The 22,052-nt window shown below is 38.7% G+C and overlaps 2 protein-coding genes across 3 annotated transcripts; one reads left to right on the top strand and one right to left on the bottom strand.

Moving 5' to 3' along the window:
- Positions 1–2,532: 2,532 nt before the first annotated feature.
- Positions 2,533–4,774, top strand: LOC103977698 (cytokinin dehydrogenase 4). 2 transcript variants are annotated; one of them, XM_009393281.3, is made up of 5 exons: positions 2,534–3,152; positions 3,232–3,359; positions 3,450–3,710; positions 3,804–4,066; positions 4,153–4,774. In XM_009393281.3, exons 1-5 carry the CDS (start codon positions 2,576–2,578, stop codon positions 4,469–4,471), a joined length of 1,548 nt encoding a protein of 515 aa, XP_009391556.2. In that variant the 5' UTR covers positions 2,534–2,575; the 3' UTR covers positions 4,472–4,774. The 2 variants fall into 2 exon arrangements, with proteins under 2 accessions (XP_064976567.1, XP_009391556.2); XM_065120495.1 differs by having other exon boundaries at positions 2,533–3,152; positions 3,450–4,066.
- Positions 4,775–5,107: 333 nt separating this feature from the next.
- Positions 5,108–20,310, bottom strand: LOC135636030 (uncharacterized). The gene is made up of 15 exons (XM_065147562.1): positions 20,268–20,310; positions 20,040–20,141; positions 19,852–19,926; positions 19,462–19,547; positions 18,785–18,882; positions 18,597–18,648; positions 17,285–17,377; positions 15,625–15,735; positions 14,133–14,265; positions 12,873–13,276; positions 11,569–11,678; positions 8,088–8,146; positions 7,621–7,808; positions 5,758–5,974; positions 5,108–5,617 (listed from the first exon to the last, which is right to left on the bottom strand). Exons 1-14 carry the CDS (start codon positions 20,308–20,310, stop codon positions 5,786–5,788), a joined length of 1,743 nt encoding a protein of 580 aa, XP_065003634.1. The 3' UTR covers positions 5,108–5,617; positions 5,758–5,785.
- Between the last annotated feature and the right edge of the window lie 1,742 nt (positions 20,311–22,052).

The following is a 22,052-nucleotide window of genomic DNA, read 5'->3' as shown; positions in this document are numbered from 1 at the left end:
TAAGTCTCAAGAATTACTTCATCATCATATTGTTATTCTAAAGTGTATTCCTTGAAACACCAACAATATGAGATTGATAGGGGAGGGAAGGAGGTGAGAGGAGCTACGTGAGTCAACGTAGTCAACCGACATCAAAGATGAGATGCTATCTTCCTCTAAAAGACTTGGGGAGAAAGTGACACGTGGATATATTCTGTAGAAGAAGCGGTCGGTCAGCTCTTGCGGTCTCTTCCTGCGCATAACGTGTTGGAAGCAAAGGATTAAGAGTGTGACAAATCAAGTAAATATTCGAGAGATAAAAGGAATGGCTATCGGGTGGACCGGAAGGAATGATTGCGATATGCCTGTGATCCCATCTCCAACTTGATGAGGGTAATAATGGCGACATGACGCGCCACGACGTTAGCTCCGCCTGAACGACACTCTGCTAAACGAAGATAATAATACCGACGCGATGTGCGTTGACGTCATCTGCTCTTAGACAACGACTTCATCGTTGTCTGACCCAACACGCTTGGCCGAGGCAAAGGAAAACAATGACCGAGACACGCCCATGCCCTGCGGTAGTTCGGTTCTCCACGCAACGCCAACGGCAATGTCAGACGCCATCAGAGGTACGATCCTGCTCCTGCAGGTAGGCACATCAGGTAACACTAAACTTACCTATAAATACCCCCGAGTTTTAAACGAGGGGGAAGCAAGGAGAAAGGAAAAAAGACTTCTTCATCTGGAACCCCCTCCACATCTGCTAACTTGATCGTCGGAGGGGTCGAGCCGAGCTTCCGACCCGACCTGTGTGCAGGTGCAAGGACGGGGTTGCTTCTTCCCGGCGCTGTGGAAAAGCCTTCCTCTCGACGCAACGGCCCGATCGGACCACCGTAATCGGCCACCTGGACGATCTCGAGGGGCGCCGTGCCAGATCCCTATCATTCATACCTCAACTAAGTCGCGTCGACCCCGAGGCTACGGCATAAAGTTATTTACAACACTACTCTTTCTCTTACTACGGTGGATCGATCCCTGGGAAATGGACAATGCTCCTCCTCCGATGAAGAGGGGCATGGAAGATTGCATGGAGTAAGAGGCCAAAGGTTTGGCACGACTCGCAGGAGACCTCTGCAATCCTGTATTATATGATCATCGAGGAAGTAGGGGAAGCGCTCACTCCAGTTTTTCCTAATCTTTAAGAAGAGGCACACATCGACGGCCTCTCACGATCGTTCCCAGGAAAACCAGTCACTGTAATTTGGTGATGACAAGGCCGAGAACAGTAGGACGAGTGACGAATGGCGTTGCGCAGGGCAAAAGGCCGGAGACCGACACGGGGGGAGGGAGGGGGACAAGACATGAATGGAATGTAGTGAGTTGGAGAAGACGTGGCGAGAAAGGGGAGGGGAGGGGCCAAGTTTATTCCATCCCCTGAGCCTTTACCAGGTGGCCCTCCTCCTCCTCCTCCTCCCCCCCTCACCACTGGGGCAGTCTTGCATGGAATTGTTCCTGTTGGTCGTGGACGTCCGGCAATGGCGATGAGATCGATGATGTGGCGATCACGTCGGCCCTGCACGCCGCCGCCATGTGTCGGCCGCTCCCTCGGCCGGCCCATCCACATGCGCTGCGACTGTTGAGCAAAGTGGAGTACATGAGAGGAAGTTCACAGAAAGAAAGCATACAGTTTCACATTCCCCCTCTCATCTTCTCCTTCCCAATCATCCCCTCGATGACTCTCTTCCCCCTCCAATAATATGAGCTTATTCTTCCGTTCAACGTCGAATCATCCTTATCCATTGTAAATCTAAATCGTATACAACTCGCTCTCTCGCTCTCTCGCTCTCTCTCTCTCTGTGCGCTCCTGTGGGCGGTGCTGGTGGCAACAGTGACGCAAAGGCACTCGGTTGTTCGGGAAGCGTACACAAAAGGCTCACCCACAGTGTGCACTCAAGTAGGGTAAAAGCTGCGAGTGGGCTGGTGGCCCCCCACCTGATACGTATCCTACCTAATTTGGATCCGTGGTTCTCTTCTCCAGTCCAATCTCGATCGCGACCAGATTGGACTCGATTGGATTCGTTCCCATCGAGCCAGCCTATTGGGAAGCGTAGGATTTGGTTGGCTACCTTTCTAGGCATTGACCACTGCAGCCAACAACACACCACTAAACACACGGCCTGCCCAATGATGAAACCTTGAACCAAATCTCTCCCAACTTGGTGTTTGTGCTTTTGCCTCGTCGCCAGGTGGTACGAGTCCCCCAACCGGTCCCTAACATGGCAGCCTCTCATTCCCCCAACGCATCTCAGCTTGCAGGCCCCCACTCCCCCCCCGCTTTCCTCTCCCTGCGTGTCGACGGCCATGGGAGAAGCTTCGCCATGTGAACCTCTCTCTGCTCGTCGCCACCAAGGAAAACAAATAACAGGTGACGAAAAACGAAACCTTTGACGCCGACTTGGACCCGAGACGCAGCCGGTCCACGTTGAATCCAACACTGGTTTGACCACCCCACCAACGCACTCACGCCCCCTACCTTTAAATCTCCCTCCTTCCTCCTTCCTCCTGCCACTTCCACTGCTCTCTCCAAACCATGCATTACTTCCTTGAGCTCTTCGTCGTGTTGGTCCTCGGCAGCGTCGCCATGCATGTGTCCGACCCCGGCGTAGCTTCCTCCCTTGAATCGCTTCGGATCGACGGCAACTTGAGCTTCCATGACGTCTCCCTCGCCGCGAGGGACTTCGGGAACCGGTACCGGCTGTTGCCGTCGGCGGTGCTGCACCCGGGCTCGGTGTCGGACGTGGCGGCCACGGTGAGGCACGTGTTCAGGATGGGATCGGGGTCGAAGCTCACCGTCGCAGCCCGAGGCCACGGGCACTCGCTGCAGGGGCAGGCGCAGGCCGACGGCGGGATCGTGGTTCGCATGGAGAACCTGCGCGGATGCGAGACGAAGGTGCACGACGGTGAGCAGCCGTATGTGGACGCCTCTGGGGGGGCGTTGTGGATCAATGTTCTGCTTGAATGCCTCAAGCATGGCCTGGCGCCCAAGTCGTGGACCGACTACCTTCACCTCACCATCGGAGGGACGCTGTCCAACGCCGGGATCAGCGGGCAGGCGTTCCGGCACGGCCCCCAGATCAGCAACGTCCACCAGCTGGAGATCGTCACTGGTTCGTCTTCTTCTTCTTCTTCGTTGGCAAGCATCACCATGTGTTCTGTGCATGATTTGGATCGAATTGTCGAGTGCAGGAAAAGGCGAGCTGCTCAACTGCTCGGCCGAAGAGAACGCTGATCTCTTCTATGCTGCTCTCGGAGGCCTCGGCCAGTTCGGGATCATCACCAGAGCCAGGATTGCGCTTGAACCTGCACCGAAGATGGTACAAAGATCACAACACCTTACACACCAACAGAAGTGATGATTAATCCTCTCTCGCTCTCTCTCAACAAGTCCATGATTTCTGGCGCAGGTGAAGTGGATTCGAGTGCTGTACTCTGACTTCGCCAGCTTCACAGAGGACCAGGAGATGCTGATATCATTGAAGGAGACCTTCGACTACATCGAAGGCTTCGTGATCATAAACAGGACGGGACTTCTCAACAATTGGAGATCATCGTTCAACCCACAGAACCCTGTTCAAGCCAGTGAGTTCGACTCCGACGGCAGGATCCTGTTTTGCCTGGAGATGACGAAGAACTTCGACCAAGACAACGCCGAGATCGTGAACCAGGTAAAGTTACTCGACACCACATCGCCTCCCATGCACGTCCGAATTGGATCATCCCCTCAAAAGTCTAGTCCTCCTCCTCCCCTGTGGCTGCAGCAAGTCGAAGCTCTGCTGTCCAAGTTGAGGTACATCCCGTCCACCCTCTTCCAGTCGGAGGTCTCCTACCTCGAGTTCTTGGACCGAGTTCACGTCTCCGAGGTGAAGCTGAGGTCCAAAGGCCTGTGGGAAGTCCCACACCCATGGCTCAACCTTCTCATACCAAGAACCAGGATCAGAGATTTCGCAGCACAAGTCTTCGGCAAGATTCTCCCGGACAGCAACAACGGCCCCATCCTCCTGTACCCACTCAACAAATCCAAGTAAACCACAGTAGCCCATCAAGATCATCGAACAGTGCCGCGTCACTGCATCTCGACACTAATCTCTCTGCTCCACTCCACTGCAGGTGGGACAACAGAACATCAGCAGTCATTCCAGACGAGGAGATCTTCTACCTGGTGGCCTTCCTGTCCTCAGCACCATCTTCCTCGGATCACGACAGCTTGGACCGCGCGTTAAAGCAGAATGATAGGATCTTGGACTTCTGCAAGCAGGCAGGCATCAGGATGAAGCAATACTTGCCATACTACACCATGCAGGAAGAGTGGAGAGCCCATTTCGGTGACAGATGGGAGGATTTTGCTCGGAGAAAAGGCGTTTACGATCCTCTCTACATTCTTGCGCCTGGACAAAGGATCTTTCAGAAGGCGGTGCGGTCCTCGTGACGATGGCCTCGGCGCAGCGCCCGCAGCTCATCTCGTACAGGAAGAACTGCCACAGATAGTTACTCCGATACAAGACCTTCTTCTCAGCTTGAAACGAAGCCATCCATTATGAAGACCTGCACAAATGTGGCATCAGCAACTTGGCATGTAATGAACCATGGATTTGCCACAAGGCATCAGTTTCTTGCTTCAAGTATAGAAGGGAAAGAAAACATATCGCAGATGATGTACATTTTGTCAGCTAAGGAAAATATCATTTCTGTTGTGTAATGAAATCGGCATATTAACTTGGAGTTAGTATTAGAGATTGATTAAGAGTCATTCTGTTGTCTATTGAGTAAATAGTATGACTCTGGTCAACCAGAAACAGTGAGTCCAATACCAATGAATTAAAGAGAGAGTGAGTGAGTTTTTGAAGATCTTCTGAGAAAATATGTGATCCTAAACAACCATCAAACAACAGGAATGTGTCACAATCAAGAAAATGATCCATGACAAATGACCATATTAGTGATAGCAGTCAATAAAAGATGATCAAGAGATTAATCTTTAGAAAAACAAATTGAAGATATGAATCATGAATTTTTCTTATATTTTATAGTTGAATAAAAAATTAAGATACAAACTTTTCTCACATCAGAGTAACTTCAAGAAATAAGGAGGATTTAAAAACATGGCAATAATTGTAACACTCTCAGAGGAAAAAAAGAAAGAAGATAAAACAATAGAATTCATCTATCAAGTAATAGTATATCAATATATTCTTCTTCGGATTTGTAGAACTAGGATTGGAGGCTCCACTTCTGCCAATTTTCTCACTTGGAAAGCTAGATTCACAAGGTGAAATAGAACTACATGGCAGCTTGAATTGGTTGCCCTCATATCACTATCCATCGGTTCCCTTTCCAGCTTTTTTTGTTGTCCCTCCCATGACTTCCTAGTTTCCTGTGTCATATTTTTGTCACTTATCATTCAATATCCATCACTGCAAAACATCATCCTTGAAAAAAACATGCTTTATGATAAGCATCTGATTGATTCTTTGATAACATTTCTTCAATTATCACGACTCTTTCTAGTTCTGATTGATGCTCCATTATTTGCCTTTCAAAGTGCCAGTCCCACCAAAAAGTAAGTCTGATATCCCTGGAGGAAGAGAAGGATAAGTTCTAATCAAAATGGGCACAATTTAGACAAAATAAGTTTCTTCATTTGGTTGCAGAAATGTTGATGTTAATAGTCAAAGTTTGATTCTACATTTGGACTACAAAATGATAAGTATGTACATCAAAACGATTGGATTTGTGTGAAGCCCTAAAGCGACTCGGCAAACTGCGGAGCCTCCAGATCGAGCTCCTGCTTCATGACACAGTTCATTAACCAGTCACTGCTAAAAGTCCATGCTCCCTTCTTTGCTGCTAACAAAGCCTCTGACATGTCTTCTTCACATGCCAAAAAGATGGTTCTTGAAGGCTCATTGATGCAGCCGAGGCCATGCATTACCTGCACATTTTCATCACCATCAATTAATCATGCTCATCTCTACCTTAGAAACGCATCATGGCAAGACATTATAATTCATAATTGTTCATACAGTTTTGACTTGATAACAAGTAATAAGTAGCTATCTACGACTTACTAGTACTAAATTTCATTTGCCAAGGTGATTGACTTGTTGGTGAGTTTGGAAGTTGTTATCAAATTGCTTTCTGAGGTTGTAGCTTTTCTATATTTTTTATAAGATGATAAAAATATTCAATATCTTACATATATCTAATGAAATCTGTCTAATAATAGGGGAAAATGCCAAGGTCCAAGATGTAAGTGATATTAAGTATTCATTCGTACTAGGTAAGGATGAACTCAGTATGACCCATCGGAGGGGATCAAGCAGCATTTGACTGATGATAAGGTAAATTCAAGCAGATAAAAGAAAAACAAGAACCTGCAAACATTAAAAATGCCTAGAAAGAATAATATAAAAGTGTCACAATACATTGGAAGACAATAGCAAAGTTTAAATCTCGATGCAGGACCAGTTTTGGCAATCTATTCGACTGGTATGATATTGGTGTATCAGGAAGTAGATCAACCCGTACTGCTCAGTATCAGCTGAAAAAATTACTAAAAGATAAAAGAGTGATCAGCATCAGACTGTATGGTCTGATACTGGTCCTTCCTCAAACCAGTAAATACTGGCCCATATGGTACTATTTGAAACCATGGGCAATAGAAAGGTGAACTAATTAAAGTTGATGATCACATATAATTTTTGGTTAATTTTTAGACTTCCAAGTAAGTATATTTCCTGTAAATGACAATCATTAAGGGTTGCATGAATTATTCATACTACTGGATAATTGCTTAAAGATAAATTAAGAAACCATATGCAAAACTCACCTATAATGTTTTGAATATGTTACATTCTTTTATCCAGAAAGACAAGAACTAGGTAAAAGGAAAAAATAATTTGCTAATTCCTGATAAGTTTATTTTATTTCATCATGTTGGAATTCATCTACTCTATAGCCTCTTGATGTACGCAACAGACACAAGGTAATTTTGCTAGCAGTTGTCACTACTTGATAGTTCACAATGATGCTGGGGCTTCCTATAAGTTTGTATTTCCAAGTATCAAGACCAATGCATGCCCAATAGATTAATCTAAAAGTATGTATCAGTCAAATTAGTTGTACAACAAGATCACTAATAGCTCAGAATCAAAAACATATAACCCAGGGAAGAAGCAAGCAGATCACTGAAGGCAAGTCACTTTAAATGTCATGCTGGATTACAACTTAAGCATTGGTACCTAACACGTGAAGGCAATGTTAGGGCATGTAATCATTAGCTAGAGACACTTGGATGCTTCTGTCTTAGTCATAAATAAGTACATTTTGATGTAAAAGCATTTTGAGAGCAGTTGGCATTTAACATGCTAGTCTGCAAAATGGTTGCCAAGTCATAAAAAAAATGCAATTTAAGAATATTATGTGGCAGCAACAAATTACAAATATGTAGCTAATGATTGCATTTCATGCTTTATGTACTTTCATAGGCTGCCCACCTTTCATAAAATTGATGCATAGCATTATACAAATTTGATGGAATACATAAATTATAGCAATACAAAGATCAAGGAAACATACATTGCCACCAGCTGACCGAATAATGGTTGAAACGATGCCAACAGAGGGCTGAATATGCTTAGTGAGGCAGACATCATATCCTCTGAGCAATGATTTGGGATTTGTTTTTGCTCTATTAACCACATTTCTCAAGTCGGTCTTGTACTTCAACAAATAGTCTTCGTCTTCTAGAATGAATTGCGACTCCTCTGTACAAGGAAAATGGAATAAATTATTGAAATAAATGTATCCTGACTGTTGACCTTTTAAGAATAATGCCCCAAATCCAGTCACATGTTGGAAATGGGAGAAAACATGCTATTTATAAGGGTTTGATGGATATATTATAATTAATTTAGACTTAAGCATTTCGAACCATGTAGCATTAACACCTTTTGTTTTGTAGTTTTCTATGAAAAGGACCTAAACTGTGGATAACCTATACATTTGTCAAACATAACAGGGTCAGAAAGAGTATATCAGCTCACCTAAAAACCTGCCTTCCCTGAAGCTTGCCTTCAGCCATTTTGGGGACACTATCCATGCTCTGATGAAAAATTGCACATGTAGACAATTAGTAAGAAGAGACATACTATATGAAATTAGCTGCATCAGAAGAGATAAGAATGACCAAAAAGCACTAGCTATTTGCCAACTTTCATAATCATCCCGTTATCAGAGAGATGACCCATGAAAATTGTCATCATATTGGTCACAGGAAGAATAGCTTAAACTTATTTGAACTTGGTCCAGTTTCAGTGCCTTTACGTCATTTGGATCAATATCAGTTGAAACCTGTCATTCAAAGGGAAAGATCGGTGGCAGACATTTATAATACTCCCATATCTCTTGGAAGTCTTTCCCTCTTCTCAACACATTTCTCATTATAAGCCAAAGAAAATAAGACTTTCTTCAAAACTCACTTTTCTTTTGGTATACTTATGTCAATGAAGATCGTTGTCATGTTTGTGAATATTTAATCAAGTAATCTTCCTTGGAAATTATATTCTACGATTTAATCAAGTAATCAAAAACTCCAAGCAATGAGCACAACCGCTAAGCAAACATTAATTGACTGGATCTAAGTTATCAAAGGTCAATGAGCACTGAGTGACAGTGATTTAAAAACTCTAGGCACCAAAGTCCAAAAACGCCCGAGGCGCTAAGTGCTCGCCCGAGCGAAGTGAGGCACTAAAATATAAAAATATATAATATAATTAATAAATATAATTATTTAAATAAAAATATGATATTAAATTAAGAAAATCTTGCAAAATCAATAACACATTAACAAAAAGTCTCAAAATTCAAAACAATATCAATAATTTCAAATAAATAAAATTAGTAGTATTAAAATCAAAATAATATATTATTAATCTAATAAATAAAAAATATTATTACTAATATACAGTTAACAGTATACTGTTAATATACTGTTAATAGTATACTATCGAGTCAATGTGAGAAGAGTGAGTAAGAGTAAGACTGACACGGGAGTATCTAATTTGCTACAATCTGCTCATATGGACCTTGCTGATGCTATGATATTTTTTTCAGTCCACAATGTTGTCTCATAATTTTCAACTCAACTCACTCAAATATGACAGCTCATTAGCACATTCCTTAGATAAAGTTATAGCTATTTCAATGTACTTTTCTTCATAACCAAGGAATACATTAAAAAAGTTGGTTACCAGTCGTAAAACACTTAATTTCGAAATTTCCTATGTATGAAGGGTTGTTTCATGCACTAGTACTTATTTTGTTGTTTAGGGGTTAAAAAGAACTTTAGAAACTAATGATATTGGCAGAAGCTCTCTTAAACTCTGTATCTCTTGGATGCGTCCTTGAATGGCGAGTCTTTTGTTTTCAGTTCTGTATCTTTGTTTATTATCCTTGGGGTAATGATCTTTCTGTATCCCTTTGTGATTTTGAACTTGGTGGTGAACTTTCTTTTCGATTTTATTAAAGTGTTATCGTGAGTTCATTTATTTTCTATCTGAAAAACTGTACTATCATCTTTCTGTCGAAATCCATTCTACATTTACCCCCCCCCCCCCCATCCCGTATCAAAGACAACAGCGGCAAGCAACGGCGGCGGCGACAGTGGCAAGCAACGACAACAGCAACGAGCAGTGATACTGGCAACGATAGTAGTAGCAGTAGTGTTAGCAACGAGCAGCGGTAGCGAGAGCGCAGCATAAGAGTAAGACCGATGCTGCTCACTGAGAGCAGCGGGAGCGACGAGCAGTGATAGCGAGAGTGGCGAGCAGTGACAACAGCAACAAGCAACGATAGTGGCAACGGCGAGTAGGGACAACGAAGAGCAACGACAGCGGAGAGAGGCAACAACAGCAGAGAGAGGCAGCGACAGCAGAGAGGAAATATCGGCGACAGAATCGCGAGGAGGGTTAGGGTTAGGGAAGTCGTGAGAGGGATGCTAGGAGGCTGATATTAGTGCTTTAGTTAGTTCGATTAAACCAACTAAAGCACAGGGGTCGCCTGGTTTAACCCAAGCGCTCGCCCGAGCCCAAGCGTCGAGCGCTTCAGCGAGCGCCCAGGCGGCTCCTCTTTGAAGCGTGCCGCCTGGACATGAAGCGAGGCACTCGAGCCTCGCCTCGCCTCGCCAGAGCACCTAGGCAAGCGCCCGAGCGCCTATTGAAATCACTACTGAGTGATGAGATTGTTTGGAACCTAGGTGTGAGGCATGAAGTGAGGGATATGCCACATCAAAGTAAGGTGCAGTTGGAATGACAATTAACGAACATATGATCTAAAAAATAAATCAATCTATAAAAAAAATAAAACAATTAACGAACATATGATGAGATTATTTGGAACCTAGGTGTGAGGCATGAAGTGAGGGATATGCCTCATCAAAGTAAGGTGCAATTGGTATGACAATTAACGAACATATGATCTAAAAAATAAATCAATCTACAAAAGTAGTATTTTCCTACTACTTTTTTCCTGATGGATTTACCTACAAGTAAATAGTATGTAAACAAATGAAAGGTTAATTTTGGCTTATTTAGCTAAAACGGTAAAACATTGTAAAATTATGATAATTGCAAAATGGATTAACATGAAGATGAGGCTCCCTTAAGAAAGAAAAAAGAAAGTTGCTAAAGCAATGCAACATGTTATCAACAATAAGCCATATTGTCCCAACTAATTGGGGTCAGCTATGTGGACTTTTTGCCACCATTGAGCTCTATACAAAATACTATTCTTACTAAGTTAAAAGCATTTAGATCTTCATATATAGTTTTAGTTGAAGCCTTCTAGACCTCCCTGGATCTCTCCTAGCAACATTAATACTAGATATCTCTTATAGTATATATCTCACCTCTTCTAACTATAGTATCTGCAGATCTCCTTGGCAATATGCATATCATTTTAAATGACTTTGCCTAATTTTATCCTCCATGGAACTATACAAAAAAAAAAATTCTACAGCCATGTAATAACAAAAATTAGTAGAAAATTTGAAATAAGAGCAGTAGTAGAAGAAAAAAAAATTAAAAGAATGGAGGGGTGGGCAAAACAATATATAACAACAACAGTTCGATAGAAAAATAAGAAACAATATATGAAGAGATAAGGAACAACAAAGTAGCAACATTATAATGAAATCAGTTTCTTGCCTTTTGGCAAATAAAGATGAAGAAAAATTGTCCCTTCATTAGTTCTCCCATTCCCAAAATAAAAATTGTCATTAGAACAAACAATAAAATACTTCAACTTAAAGCCTTATTATATGAAAAGAAGTCCAATGGCAACTATCATAAGATGTTTCTGGGTTTCAGCCTCAAATCTTTAAATGAAACGCATAACGGATTTCCCATGTTGAATCCACTGAGCTTCAAATAATATTCAGGTACAAGAAAGGACCGAGGCAGAACTAGCACCTAACATGCCTAGCCAAGTTACATCATAGTTTATCATCAACAATGATGAGAAACTTACCCAGAGCACAGAGCTATGGAGAAGTTCAAAGTCCTTCGTGCTTTTCCAGTAATAACATGTGTGCTGTTACTTCCATCGCATGTGACAAAACCCCCAAGTTCCTCAACTATCTACATAATTCAATATAGATTTCACAATAACATGTCTTAGAATATACAGAAGCATTTTTAAACATTGATATATAATTATTTCACAGCTAGTGATAGAAAATGAAAAGATCTACCAAAGTCTGTCATAAATGCTCAATAAGTTTCATTTGCTTAAAAGTGAGACTTATTACCCTTCTCAAAGGGTACCATTCCATGCATTTATGTTAGCCAATTGTTGATGATGACCTTAGAGAATAAATTCTCATCAACCATTACTATTTCACATACTGAAATGGAACTGGAAGATGTTATTTCATAACTCTCTTTGGCACAAAACCAACTCTTACTGTTCTTCAAATGTTCAAACTTTGAGTCAGGCTAAGCATAGGTGCATGTTAAAGTGCTCAATTCTGTTTACCAAAATAAAAACTCAAGAAATTCAAATATTTGCATACTAGAATATGATTAAAAGTGTCATTGTAGCATTCACCGAAGCTGGGGCATGGTACCTTTAGATGTTACCTTTCCCAGTGCTTAAGTTTAAACAAATAGGATTTGCTCGAGTGATGCAAGTGCAGTTTGGCAAGATCACCTTTTATTAAGATCAAAATTAGCCAACAGTGAATCTTGATTTACTTGGTAATAGGCTGTTATAATTATCTTTAGTACCTGATTCTAGATTAATTGATATTTTATTCCCCAAAATACAGTAGTGCTCATGATCAAGTAAAATATTCATGGTTCTAAGAGAAAACATTATTTATATTACAAGCTGACAAGAAAGACTCACTAAATTGGCTCATTTTTTTTGTGTTCGAATAATTGAAATATTTCATAACAAACTTTAGTTATTCAACATATTAATCATCTCAGAACATTGTTAAAATCATATTGGATGACTATTACCCAATTAAACAATTGAGCATGAACCCTCCTTAATTCAGTTGAAATATCTTAATTTTAACATCTATCTGCTATCCATTAGTTAGCATGTGAAAACTATGAGACATAAGCCAATATGACACTACCAATGTGTCATTCCCCAAGATGAAGAGGTTTTACCCAGCAATGAATGAGCTAAAGGGTGCTGATTTCTAACAGCATTGCAGCTCTCTAAGAACTTAATAACATCTATCAAAATTCAATATGAATAGAAACTAAGAGAAGCAACAAATTCTTGATATTTTCAAGAGTCAAGGCATTTGCAAATGTTACCTTAGTAAGCCATGTCTTCTTAACATCGTCAGCAATATCCATGAACATTATTCTAGGACAATTTTCTTTTGAAACCAGATGATCACATAAGTCACCTGATCTTCGTCCTGCATCATGAATTCCAAAACAACTAGGACTACTAGAATGGTCAGGCAGCACATTTGCCATGTCTGTGTGTCTAGATGATTGCAAGAAGCAATTGTCACAAGCAAGACTCTGATTTGAGTTCTGACAACAGCCAATAAGATGGGCCCCTCTGACTCTCTTTGACTTAAGTGAAGATAATGAAGCTTCCCAGATTGGCCTCTTTATTCTCTGCTGAGAAGAGTTATCTTTAACATCAACATCAAACTCCCTCACAGCCTCTCTTAAATTAATTTTACCACTGTTGCAGCCTATATTATCTGGAGAAACCAAATCAGTTAGGCACAGAAATCCAGAAGTCACAGGAAGGAAACACGAGAAGAAAGAAATTCTTATGGCTACTAATATGCTAGCTCTATTATTCTACATTTCAAAAAATCATTATTATCACGACCCGAGCCTGATAGGCTAACTAGCCTATCAACTTCGCTTGATCTAAATCACCGGTCAAAATGTTTAGCCTAAAATTGATAAGTAGTACACTTATTAGGCCCTTATAAGTCAATCTTAATTTTGCCCACTTCTGATGTAAGATTAATCGGGATGTTATAATTATGTTTTAGTACTGTAAAACTAGAAGGAATAACAATCTGCAAAGAACTTATTTCTAAATTTGCATGTCATGCATCTATAAATTGTGCAAAAGAAGGAATTTACTTTTGTATTACCCTGAAAGAAAAAGGTTGACAATTATTATCATTCTTGTGCAAAGATACATCTAGGAGAAAAAGTTCTGCCCAAAACATGCAAAATGACTTCTGTTTACTATTGGCAATTGTATGTTGATCTGATCTTGGGAATTTGGGCACTGTAAGCATTATCATGCAAAGAAGACTTAAATATCAAAAAGAATTATGGTGATTTCATCACTGCTACTAAAGAAAAAAAAAATTATTTGATAATCTTACAATTTTAATGGAGCAGATTACATAAAAAAATCAACATTTTATGCCTATCAGCCGCAAGTATTCTCCTTTGTTAAAAATCAAAGAGAAAAATCATTTTTAACTTGGAAAAATGTTCATCATGACAAAGCTTTCATAGTTCTTGCAAGTTTATAAGTTTGAGGAGCACTGGAAAAATAAAGGTTAAGATGTTGCAAAGAGTTGTCGATACTTGTATCCTTCTTAACATGAGCAACCATAAGCATTGAACCACCAGGAAAAGATAATGCCCTCCTAATATCTGCTCTGATTGGTAGCCTGCTAACTTTGCCTTTGCTGTTTACCTCTCCTATTGTTATGAAACCCTGTGTTGCATCCATGAACAGAAAGTTATGACATACCAAAGAATCATGATCTCTTGGAATGGCGAATTTTTGTCAACATGAAGAATAGAGCATCAACAGAAATTATGTAGCTGTCAAATTTTTAGGGGCTTTCTAGTAACAACTATAAAGTTGCATAAGCAAAAAATGGTAGAGACGAGGAAAAATAAGATAAATGAATAATTAAATGATTTCTTTTATCTAACATCATGCATGTATAATACAGGGTATGCTCCATTGATCTAAAATGTGTGATAGGTAAATAGAAACAACTCTGTCAAAAAATAAAGAAACAAATTGCCTTTGACTTATTGCTTAGTAACATTGGATAAAGGGTAATTGCAGGCCTGGAGACACAAAATAAGTCAAGTAAAACACAGGCATAGAAAACTAACCTGTAGGGTCAATTTTCATCTTATAAGATTTTTTTAATATTTTGTTTAAGAGGAAAAATCTCTTTTTCATGAGATGTAATTTTGAAGGAATACATGAACTCAAGCATCGAGGGCATCAAATGAAAGTAAAGTGCCTTTTGTGAACACATGGAGCAGCATACATACTTTAATTTGTATGTACATATCTCAAGGTTTGAGAAACCATCAGATTGGTCCAAACAGATCAGTATTTTCTAGTCCGGTGTGAAACTAGTACTGATCGAGTATGGTAATATTAGGTGCACTTGAGAGTAAGCCTACCTTCCAATAACTAGATACAGTCCATCCCATTTAACCTGATTTCACTTCTTTCTTCATCCACTATCAGCCTAGTTCACTCAAAATTCTTCACTGTCTATTTTTTCCCTCGAAGTTAGCTCAATTCTTATCAGAATCAAACTTCAATCCAAGGAATGTTGTATCGTGCCAACCAATCGTATCAGTCACTAGGCGGATCGGTACATACTGGTTGGTACTGACATGATAAGGTATAGCTTATTACGCCCATTTCATCTCGAGGCATCATGACATTTATCTCAGCATTAGTAAGGACCCCTACTAATAAGGTATCGCTTGTATTATATATAACTCATGTATAATATTCTACTTTTAACATGTTCAGAAGTTTTTACTTATGTATTTCTAGTATGTGTTTTGCAATAGGTCTTAAGAATATATGCTGAGTCATTATTGAGATGAATAATCAGGTTTGGAAGGGTGTCGAGCTAGAATTGACTGGTACTAACCTATACCAAGTGTTGATGTGATTGTAACTGTGCCATATTGATCCAACTGAGGATCATATCGGTCTTGAACATAGATTTAAAACTAAACATGTACTATATGATAATTGTATTACTGTTTCCCAAAATATGCAGTTCCTTAGTAAACAATCCATATGAAATACCTGCTTAAGCCAAAAACCTTCTGATGTCTTATCTGCCCAGCAAAATATTGTCAAAATACCCACATTTTGAAGTCTTTCTCTCAATTCCTTGTACAAGGCTTGACCAAAACCCTAGAGAAATAGCATCGTTATCACTGTAAAGCTTGTGGCAATTATAAAAAATAACAAATAATCTCTCCAGACATCTGACTTCAAAAACTAACAAAAGATTCCACAGGCATCTTTAAACCACAATATGTCATAAATCATGCTCAAAGAAGAGTAACTTCAGGTTCTAAAATTTACACAGAATAACTACAAGTGAAAATTATCTATTAAATCAATGCAACAATGAATTAGCTCAGGAGCATTAAGAAAAATCACTATATCAAAGGAAAAGATGAAAGTGTGCTTGAAGTTCTCATCTATTATCACACATGATACGAGGACAAAGTTTTAATGTACCATGTCTGTTCTTGCTAGTCACTAGTTGGCATGGCAAACCTGCAATGCTAAACTGTGATACCCACACATGTACTGACCTTATTTATGGAGCCACACTAAATCCCATCATTTTTCAGATAATATGGAACCATTGAAAAGGCATGCAACAGATGTCATCTATATTGTGTCATTATCTCCTTGCATAATGTGATCAATGTGGAGCAAACTCGAGCCATTTTGAGAGAAAGTATATAGATCAGGCTAGGAGATCGTTTGATGTATTTTTTGTGTTTCTAATTGTGAGCCCTATAGATCTATTGGAACTGGCACTGATGTACTAGTCCAAGCAACATCCAGAAAGATTTTCTAATAATGACATTACCAAGAAATTATACAGGATAAGTCAAAGCCTGGCCTCTTCATTGGTTCACTAGCAAGCCTAACATAGTTGCATGTTAATAAGACAAAATTTGGTAGGGCAAAAAAGATACATACTGCTAGAAGCCTAGAACTTAATGCACGATGAGATGAGTATCACATGTTTGACACATTAAGTTAATAAGGCAATGTCTACTGTTCATTAATCACAAATGGTCATCACCATATCTGTTGATTTGATTTTTGTTAACTTTATAATGGCCTTGCTTTTCTTGAAGAAATATTTTTTTTCTTCATCAAGGTCTGAAAAAGAAGTTACATCTACCTATATCAACTAATGTTATTATGTGCATTTCATGATTTGACAGTAATAGACACAGTGAACAGCACAGATTGCACCTGAACTGACAGCAGATGCATGCTACTTATAGATTATCAAGACAGTACAGTACATCAGCTCATTCATAAATGCCTGTTCTATTCTTTAATTACAATAACATCTATCATTGATCTCTATGCACTAGTGGGTACACGTCAACTACATATATGTTACTCGTGAATTGCTACTTATTATTATAGTAAACCGAACTTTCAAAAGAATATATCACCAGGGTATAAGTAGGAAATATAAGATAGTACTAGTACTTGGCAACTGTACATGTTCCTAGATCTTAAAAAATTCAAGAGCATCTCCTTTCAAACATAACCTATAATATCTAACGACAAGTTTAAGACAACATCCATTAACTGTATGTGCAATTTCTATAGGTTACTCAGACAAGAAGAAAGCATGTAGCACATATACAGAAGAGGCAGAGGGGGGAAAGTACGAAGACATGAATGAAAATCGTGCTCTTACCATTTTTTGGTTCTTTGAAATGACAGCAGTAAGAGGTATTTCAGCATATTGAGTGTCATTTGGAATTATTTGATATGATACTGCAGCAATAACCTGTATGTTGCAGAGAAGATGGATCAACAATCACATTACAAAAGTTAAATAATGAACTTTGTGAGGAAGCACAAACAAAAACTATATCTGCAAATTCTGTTTTCAGACTTCCTAATTTGTCCATAGGGAAAAAGCATGTCTAAGGGCAGTGCAGATGCAATGAAGGTAAATGCAACACTTGAACAGGACCCGAGAAAATATGCAAATTCAAAGGATTGTTATTGTATATGCACAACATTTAAAATTCTTCTTCCAATCAGTTTCTGCAACTTTTGTATATCACATCAAAGATCTACTGCCTGCTACAGATGCTTTACCAGGCTTAGGACCTGAGGAGAATCAAAGCAATGGCTGCTCACACAAACTACAAAGCAAATGATAGTATGTTTAGCTTGAATTGGCACCAATGATCTGGGATCTTCATCTATTCAGATGTTTCCTAGAAATTTCTAAAACAAAAACCAAACGCCCAATTAGGAGCATAACAAGCACTAACTCATTTAATGACAACACTACAATTCATAAGCATGCATCTATTTCTTAAGCTATATATATTCATAGGACCCTTTACCAAACTTTCCAATTTCAAGCTCATTTACATCTCTTCTTCACTTCTTTGATACAGTTACTGTGAAACTTCTTTGCAAGCCTCCTTAGACTCTTAATATATGCACCATAAAGTCTACCCACCTTAGACCGTGCATAAATTCTAAGATTTATAAAAAATATCTATATATAATATGACACCACTATCTAAATCCAGATTTACGTAAAAAAATGGGGACTGTTCTGGGTCATGATATAGATACAAGCATGTTAATTACTTTGGATAGTAATACATGGGGATTAGGATTAGTTGTTTCATTGTTTGGAACATTGTGCACAGCAAATCACTTATTTCTGTCACTAGATTAGATATGATAACTTTGTCTGACTAAGCAATTAATTGTCCATCGGATTGGGTCAACAATGCTGGTAGTAGAATGCCTAAAATGGTTATTTCCATTAACTCTCTAGCAATTTTATTGTTTTCATTTACTTTCCTTAACTCAAAGAGTGGGAATGTGATGAATTTCATTTGTTTACATTGCAAGTCTGCCAACTTTAGTAGATGGTTTTAAAGTTGCCCAAAATAAGAAGGTTTGAAGTGCAGTTAAGAATGATTCAATAGACATGCAATATATGCTAGACCACGAAAATTGATGTTGGTAAAACTTACCTCACCACACCCATTTACAGGATCTGATCTCAGAACCAAGGTCGTATATTTTCTGCAGCAAAATAGAAAAACAAGCATTAGAATAATTAAAGTGTCATCAGAATAACTGAACGTGAATTCAGGACCATAAAAAAGGGTTGCTGATTATCTTCAATGCCAAGATCTAGCTAAGAAAACAACTGCCTTACCCACTCGTTGTACATTTTTCAAGAAATTGGGATTTCTTTCCAGTATTTGCAGCATAGTTCATGGTAGGAAGTTCTTCCAAGTAAAGCTCTAGAACTTGCTGCAAACAAAAATAAAGGGAAAGATATTGATTTAAATGGTGAAAGGAAGAATCTTCTGTCGTCACAAAACATCCAATGTATTGTACATCCAAATATCAATAGGTAGAGGAAAAAAGTTTCGAGGTTAAACTACCAAAATGAGATCTTTATTAGAAAGAAAAAGAAAAGGAAAAAAATTTCAAGAGTATACTTGAAATGTGCTAGTCATACTTCAAGTTATTACATTACTTCAGCTTCCATTAAGAATGTTTAAGCATTGTCATGTATGAATCAATTAGTTTTAACTGGACACCAGAGAAAGATCAATTTGAGAAGTTGCTAAAGAAAATCATTAGCTGTTTTATGGATATCATATCGATAATTTTTTTACTTGTTTCAATCACCACACAAAGTGCCATGACTCACCTCTAGAATATTCCAAATACAACCTGATTTGACAATCACATATTTGATTTATGCTATTAAAACCACTGTCGATATTTTAAGCATTTAAACAATGTAGGTGCCAAATTGCAATAAAGCAACCTGCCCTTGCATTTGCACAAGAAAAATTTTAAAATTTAGTCATGACTTACTACCTGGAGCAGGGATTTACTATGGCTGTCTGCATCTTTAGGATTTAGGAGCAAGAATGAGTGATCTCTTGAAGGAAATCCCAACATACCTGCAATAAAAAATGGTGAAATTTATCTTAAAAGGTGGAAACGAAAGGCACAAGCAAAATTTAGGGTTAGTGGAACATGCAAATATGTTTGCTAGTAAGCCGTATAGCACCATCTTTTTTATTTTACATTCAGACTTCCTACTTTCCCATCTTTTTTAAGGAACCAGGAATAATGCTTCAAAAACCCAAAAGAGATAGACAAAGTTACTCGGGTTCTAATGTATGTCTCGGTTTCACAGATAAGGACAGTCATGGAGACTGCAGAAGTTAAGAGCTAAAAGAACAAATAGATGCCAACTAATACCATTATCTTGGTGATCGAGATTTAATAGAGTGGATTTGCAAGTTCTCCTTCTCGAATAAACCTTTGGATCATCCACTGCATAGAAAAAACAAAAAAGAAGCAGGAATGGCATGACTCAGAAAAACACTGCGGACAGAGAACCAAGACGTAATCAAAGAGATCAAGAGCCAATAGAGGGAAAAATGTGCCTGAAATTAGGATTTTTGCATCACTGGAGACGGAAACGCGAAGACTTTTCTCGCTGCTCTCGCAAGAAACGCCGTGCCCTTCGATTACGACTTTGCAGTTACCTGCAAGGTCAGTGGGAAAGAGAAGAAGCCTAGAGATCAAAAAAGTGAGGGTATGAGGCTTCCGATCTTAGGGATCTCTCGAGGCAAAGATCGATGCGTGCATTCTTCTAGGGTTTGGAGGATTACCGATGGCAATCGGAGAGGGCGAAGAGTTACTGATTCCCGCCATCGCCTTCCCCCGAACACTTTGGAAGCTTATTATATATCGGGCATGGCGTCATGGTTTTCTCCTGATCCCGTCCATCTCCCGGAACACGAAACTTGTTACAGTTTTATATTTGACGCGTGGCATAAAATTATTCCAATATAGACCCAATTAAATCTCAACCATTGGATCAATCGATTCCATCACATGTTTAATATGTTTCTTTAAGAATACAATATTAATTATGAATATTTTTTTTGAAATATGATAAAATTTGATATGAATAAAATACTAATATATTAGAGTTTTATTCTCCGTCGTCTCCATCGTGACACACGCTTGAATACTTCTAATGAAATTCAAATATCATTTTTAGTGAATTAAGACTTGAAAGTATTTCAATTATTTTAGGTTCATATGATTTCAAAAATAAGTAGAACTGATTTAGATTTTACCAAGTTGGATGGCACCTTTAGAATATAATAATTTTGATTCGACTTGATAATAAGTGAAGGGAATAGTATGCTTTGGAAGGTGACTTTTAAATTTGATTTTAGAACCTAAATATTTGGATAACTTCGTACGATTCACATTTGAAATCTTTATTGAATTAACAATAGGAATATTTGATCCAAGGGAGGATTAATCTAAATCTTACAAGTGAAAAAAGAGATTTTTTCTTTTTCTTATTTCCTTATTATTTTACCATTTCTTTCATTGGATTTGTCGTCGTCTCTTCCTCGCATATTCACTTTGACTTCCCTATATTATCTCTAATTTTTTTTAAGACTATGTGGTCTTTTACCGAGTCTATCATTGTGTATCTCACCTCTCACTATTTTTTATTGTAACCAGCATTATCACCCTTATCTCTCCTCTTCTTTATCTTTTACTATATTGTGTATATTTTCATAAACTTACTCCTGCCTCTATGAACCCCGTTGCCCTTTGTTAGAATTGTTCTTATTTATAGCTCTCACATAAGTAAGAAGGGGGTATGAGGATTACAATAAGAGCATGTAGGCTACCCTCTTTAGCAAGGACAGGCATACAATAGTACTAACCAGAAATGATAGTCGATAAAGATGATATTGTTATTTTGAAAAAAAATTACTCTCCAAAATTTTTTAGAAATTAAGACATTAACTATGAATTTGTCCATAAATAATTGTTATTCAAGTAGGATAGTATTTAGCTTCCTCTTAAAATAATGGAACTAACAACAAAATTTTAGATGAAGATTAAGAAAACAAAATTTACTGATTGTAAATTTGTCGAGTATTAGCGATGTAAATCATATGAAACTTTTTTTTTATTTAAGTAGTATTTTCGAATGTAGTACTTCAACAAATTCTTATTTAAGTTAATGGTTACCATCAACCAAATATTATATAGGAATTATACTAGTAAAATAAATATATGAATGAATAAATAAATAAATGGCCACCACATGGGTGGAGGGGCCCGCACGTTTGACCTCGCCAATTTATTTTGACCAATCTTTGACTTTTTTGGTGCTTGGATTAGGGGGGATGCGGGCTGACGTGTGAAACTACCCTGGCAATATTGCCGGGGCCCATTTGCGCTTACCTAAGGTCGATAGCGAGACGGGTAAGCCCAAATACTGTCATAATTAAAATTAAATATTTTCCGTACTGAATTCTGCACCGATGATTATATATTTTAATCCTTATATTTTTAAAAATTATATTAAAAAAAATTTATATTTATAAAAATTAAAAATATTTGGTCTCGTCTCTTTTGCA

Source organism: Musa acuminata, chromosome BXJ1-3 (assembly GCF_036884655.1).
Source record: "Musa acuminata AAA Group cultivar baxijiao chromosome BXJ1-3, Cavendish_Baxijiao_AAA, whole genome shotgun sequence".
NCBI classification, from domain to species: Eukaryota; Viridiplantae; Streptophyta; class Magnoliopsida; order Zingiberales; family Musaceae; genus Musa; species Musa acuminata.
The sequence above is the reverse complement of the archived record's forward strand: the minus strand, read 5'-3'. Positions and strand labels throughout refer to the sequence as shown.

Bases quoted from the DNA above. Each gene is read 5' to 3' on its own strand.
- LOC103977698 (XM_065120495.1), top strand. From the start codon at position 2,576: ATGCATTACTTCCTTGAGCTCTTCGTCGTGTTGGTCCTCGGCAGCGTC. The intron at 3,360-3,449 runs GTACAAAGATCA...TTTCTGGCGCAG, and splicing joins TTGAACCTGCACCGAAGATG to GTGAAGTGGATTCGAGTGCT. The intron at 4,067-4,152 runs GTAAACCACAGT...ACTCCACTGCAG, and splicing joins TACCCACTCAACAAATCCAA to GTGGGACAACAGAACATCAG.
- LOC135636030 (XM_065147562.1), bottom strand. From the start codon at position 20,310: ATGGCGGGAATCAGTAACTCTTCGCCCTCTCCGATTGCCATCG. The intron at 11,679-12,872 runs GTAACATTTGCA...TGAATTATGTAG, and splicing joins AGAAGACATGGCTTACTAAG to ATAGTTGAGGAACTTGGGGG. The intron at 7,809-8,087 runs GTGAGCTGATAT...TTCCTTGTACAG, and splicing joins CAGGGAAGGCAGGTTTTTAG to AGGAGTCGCAATTCATTCTA.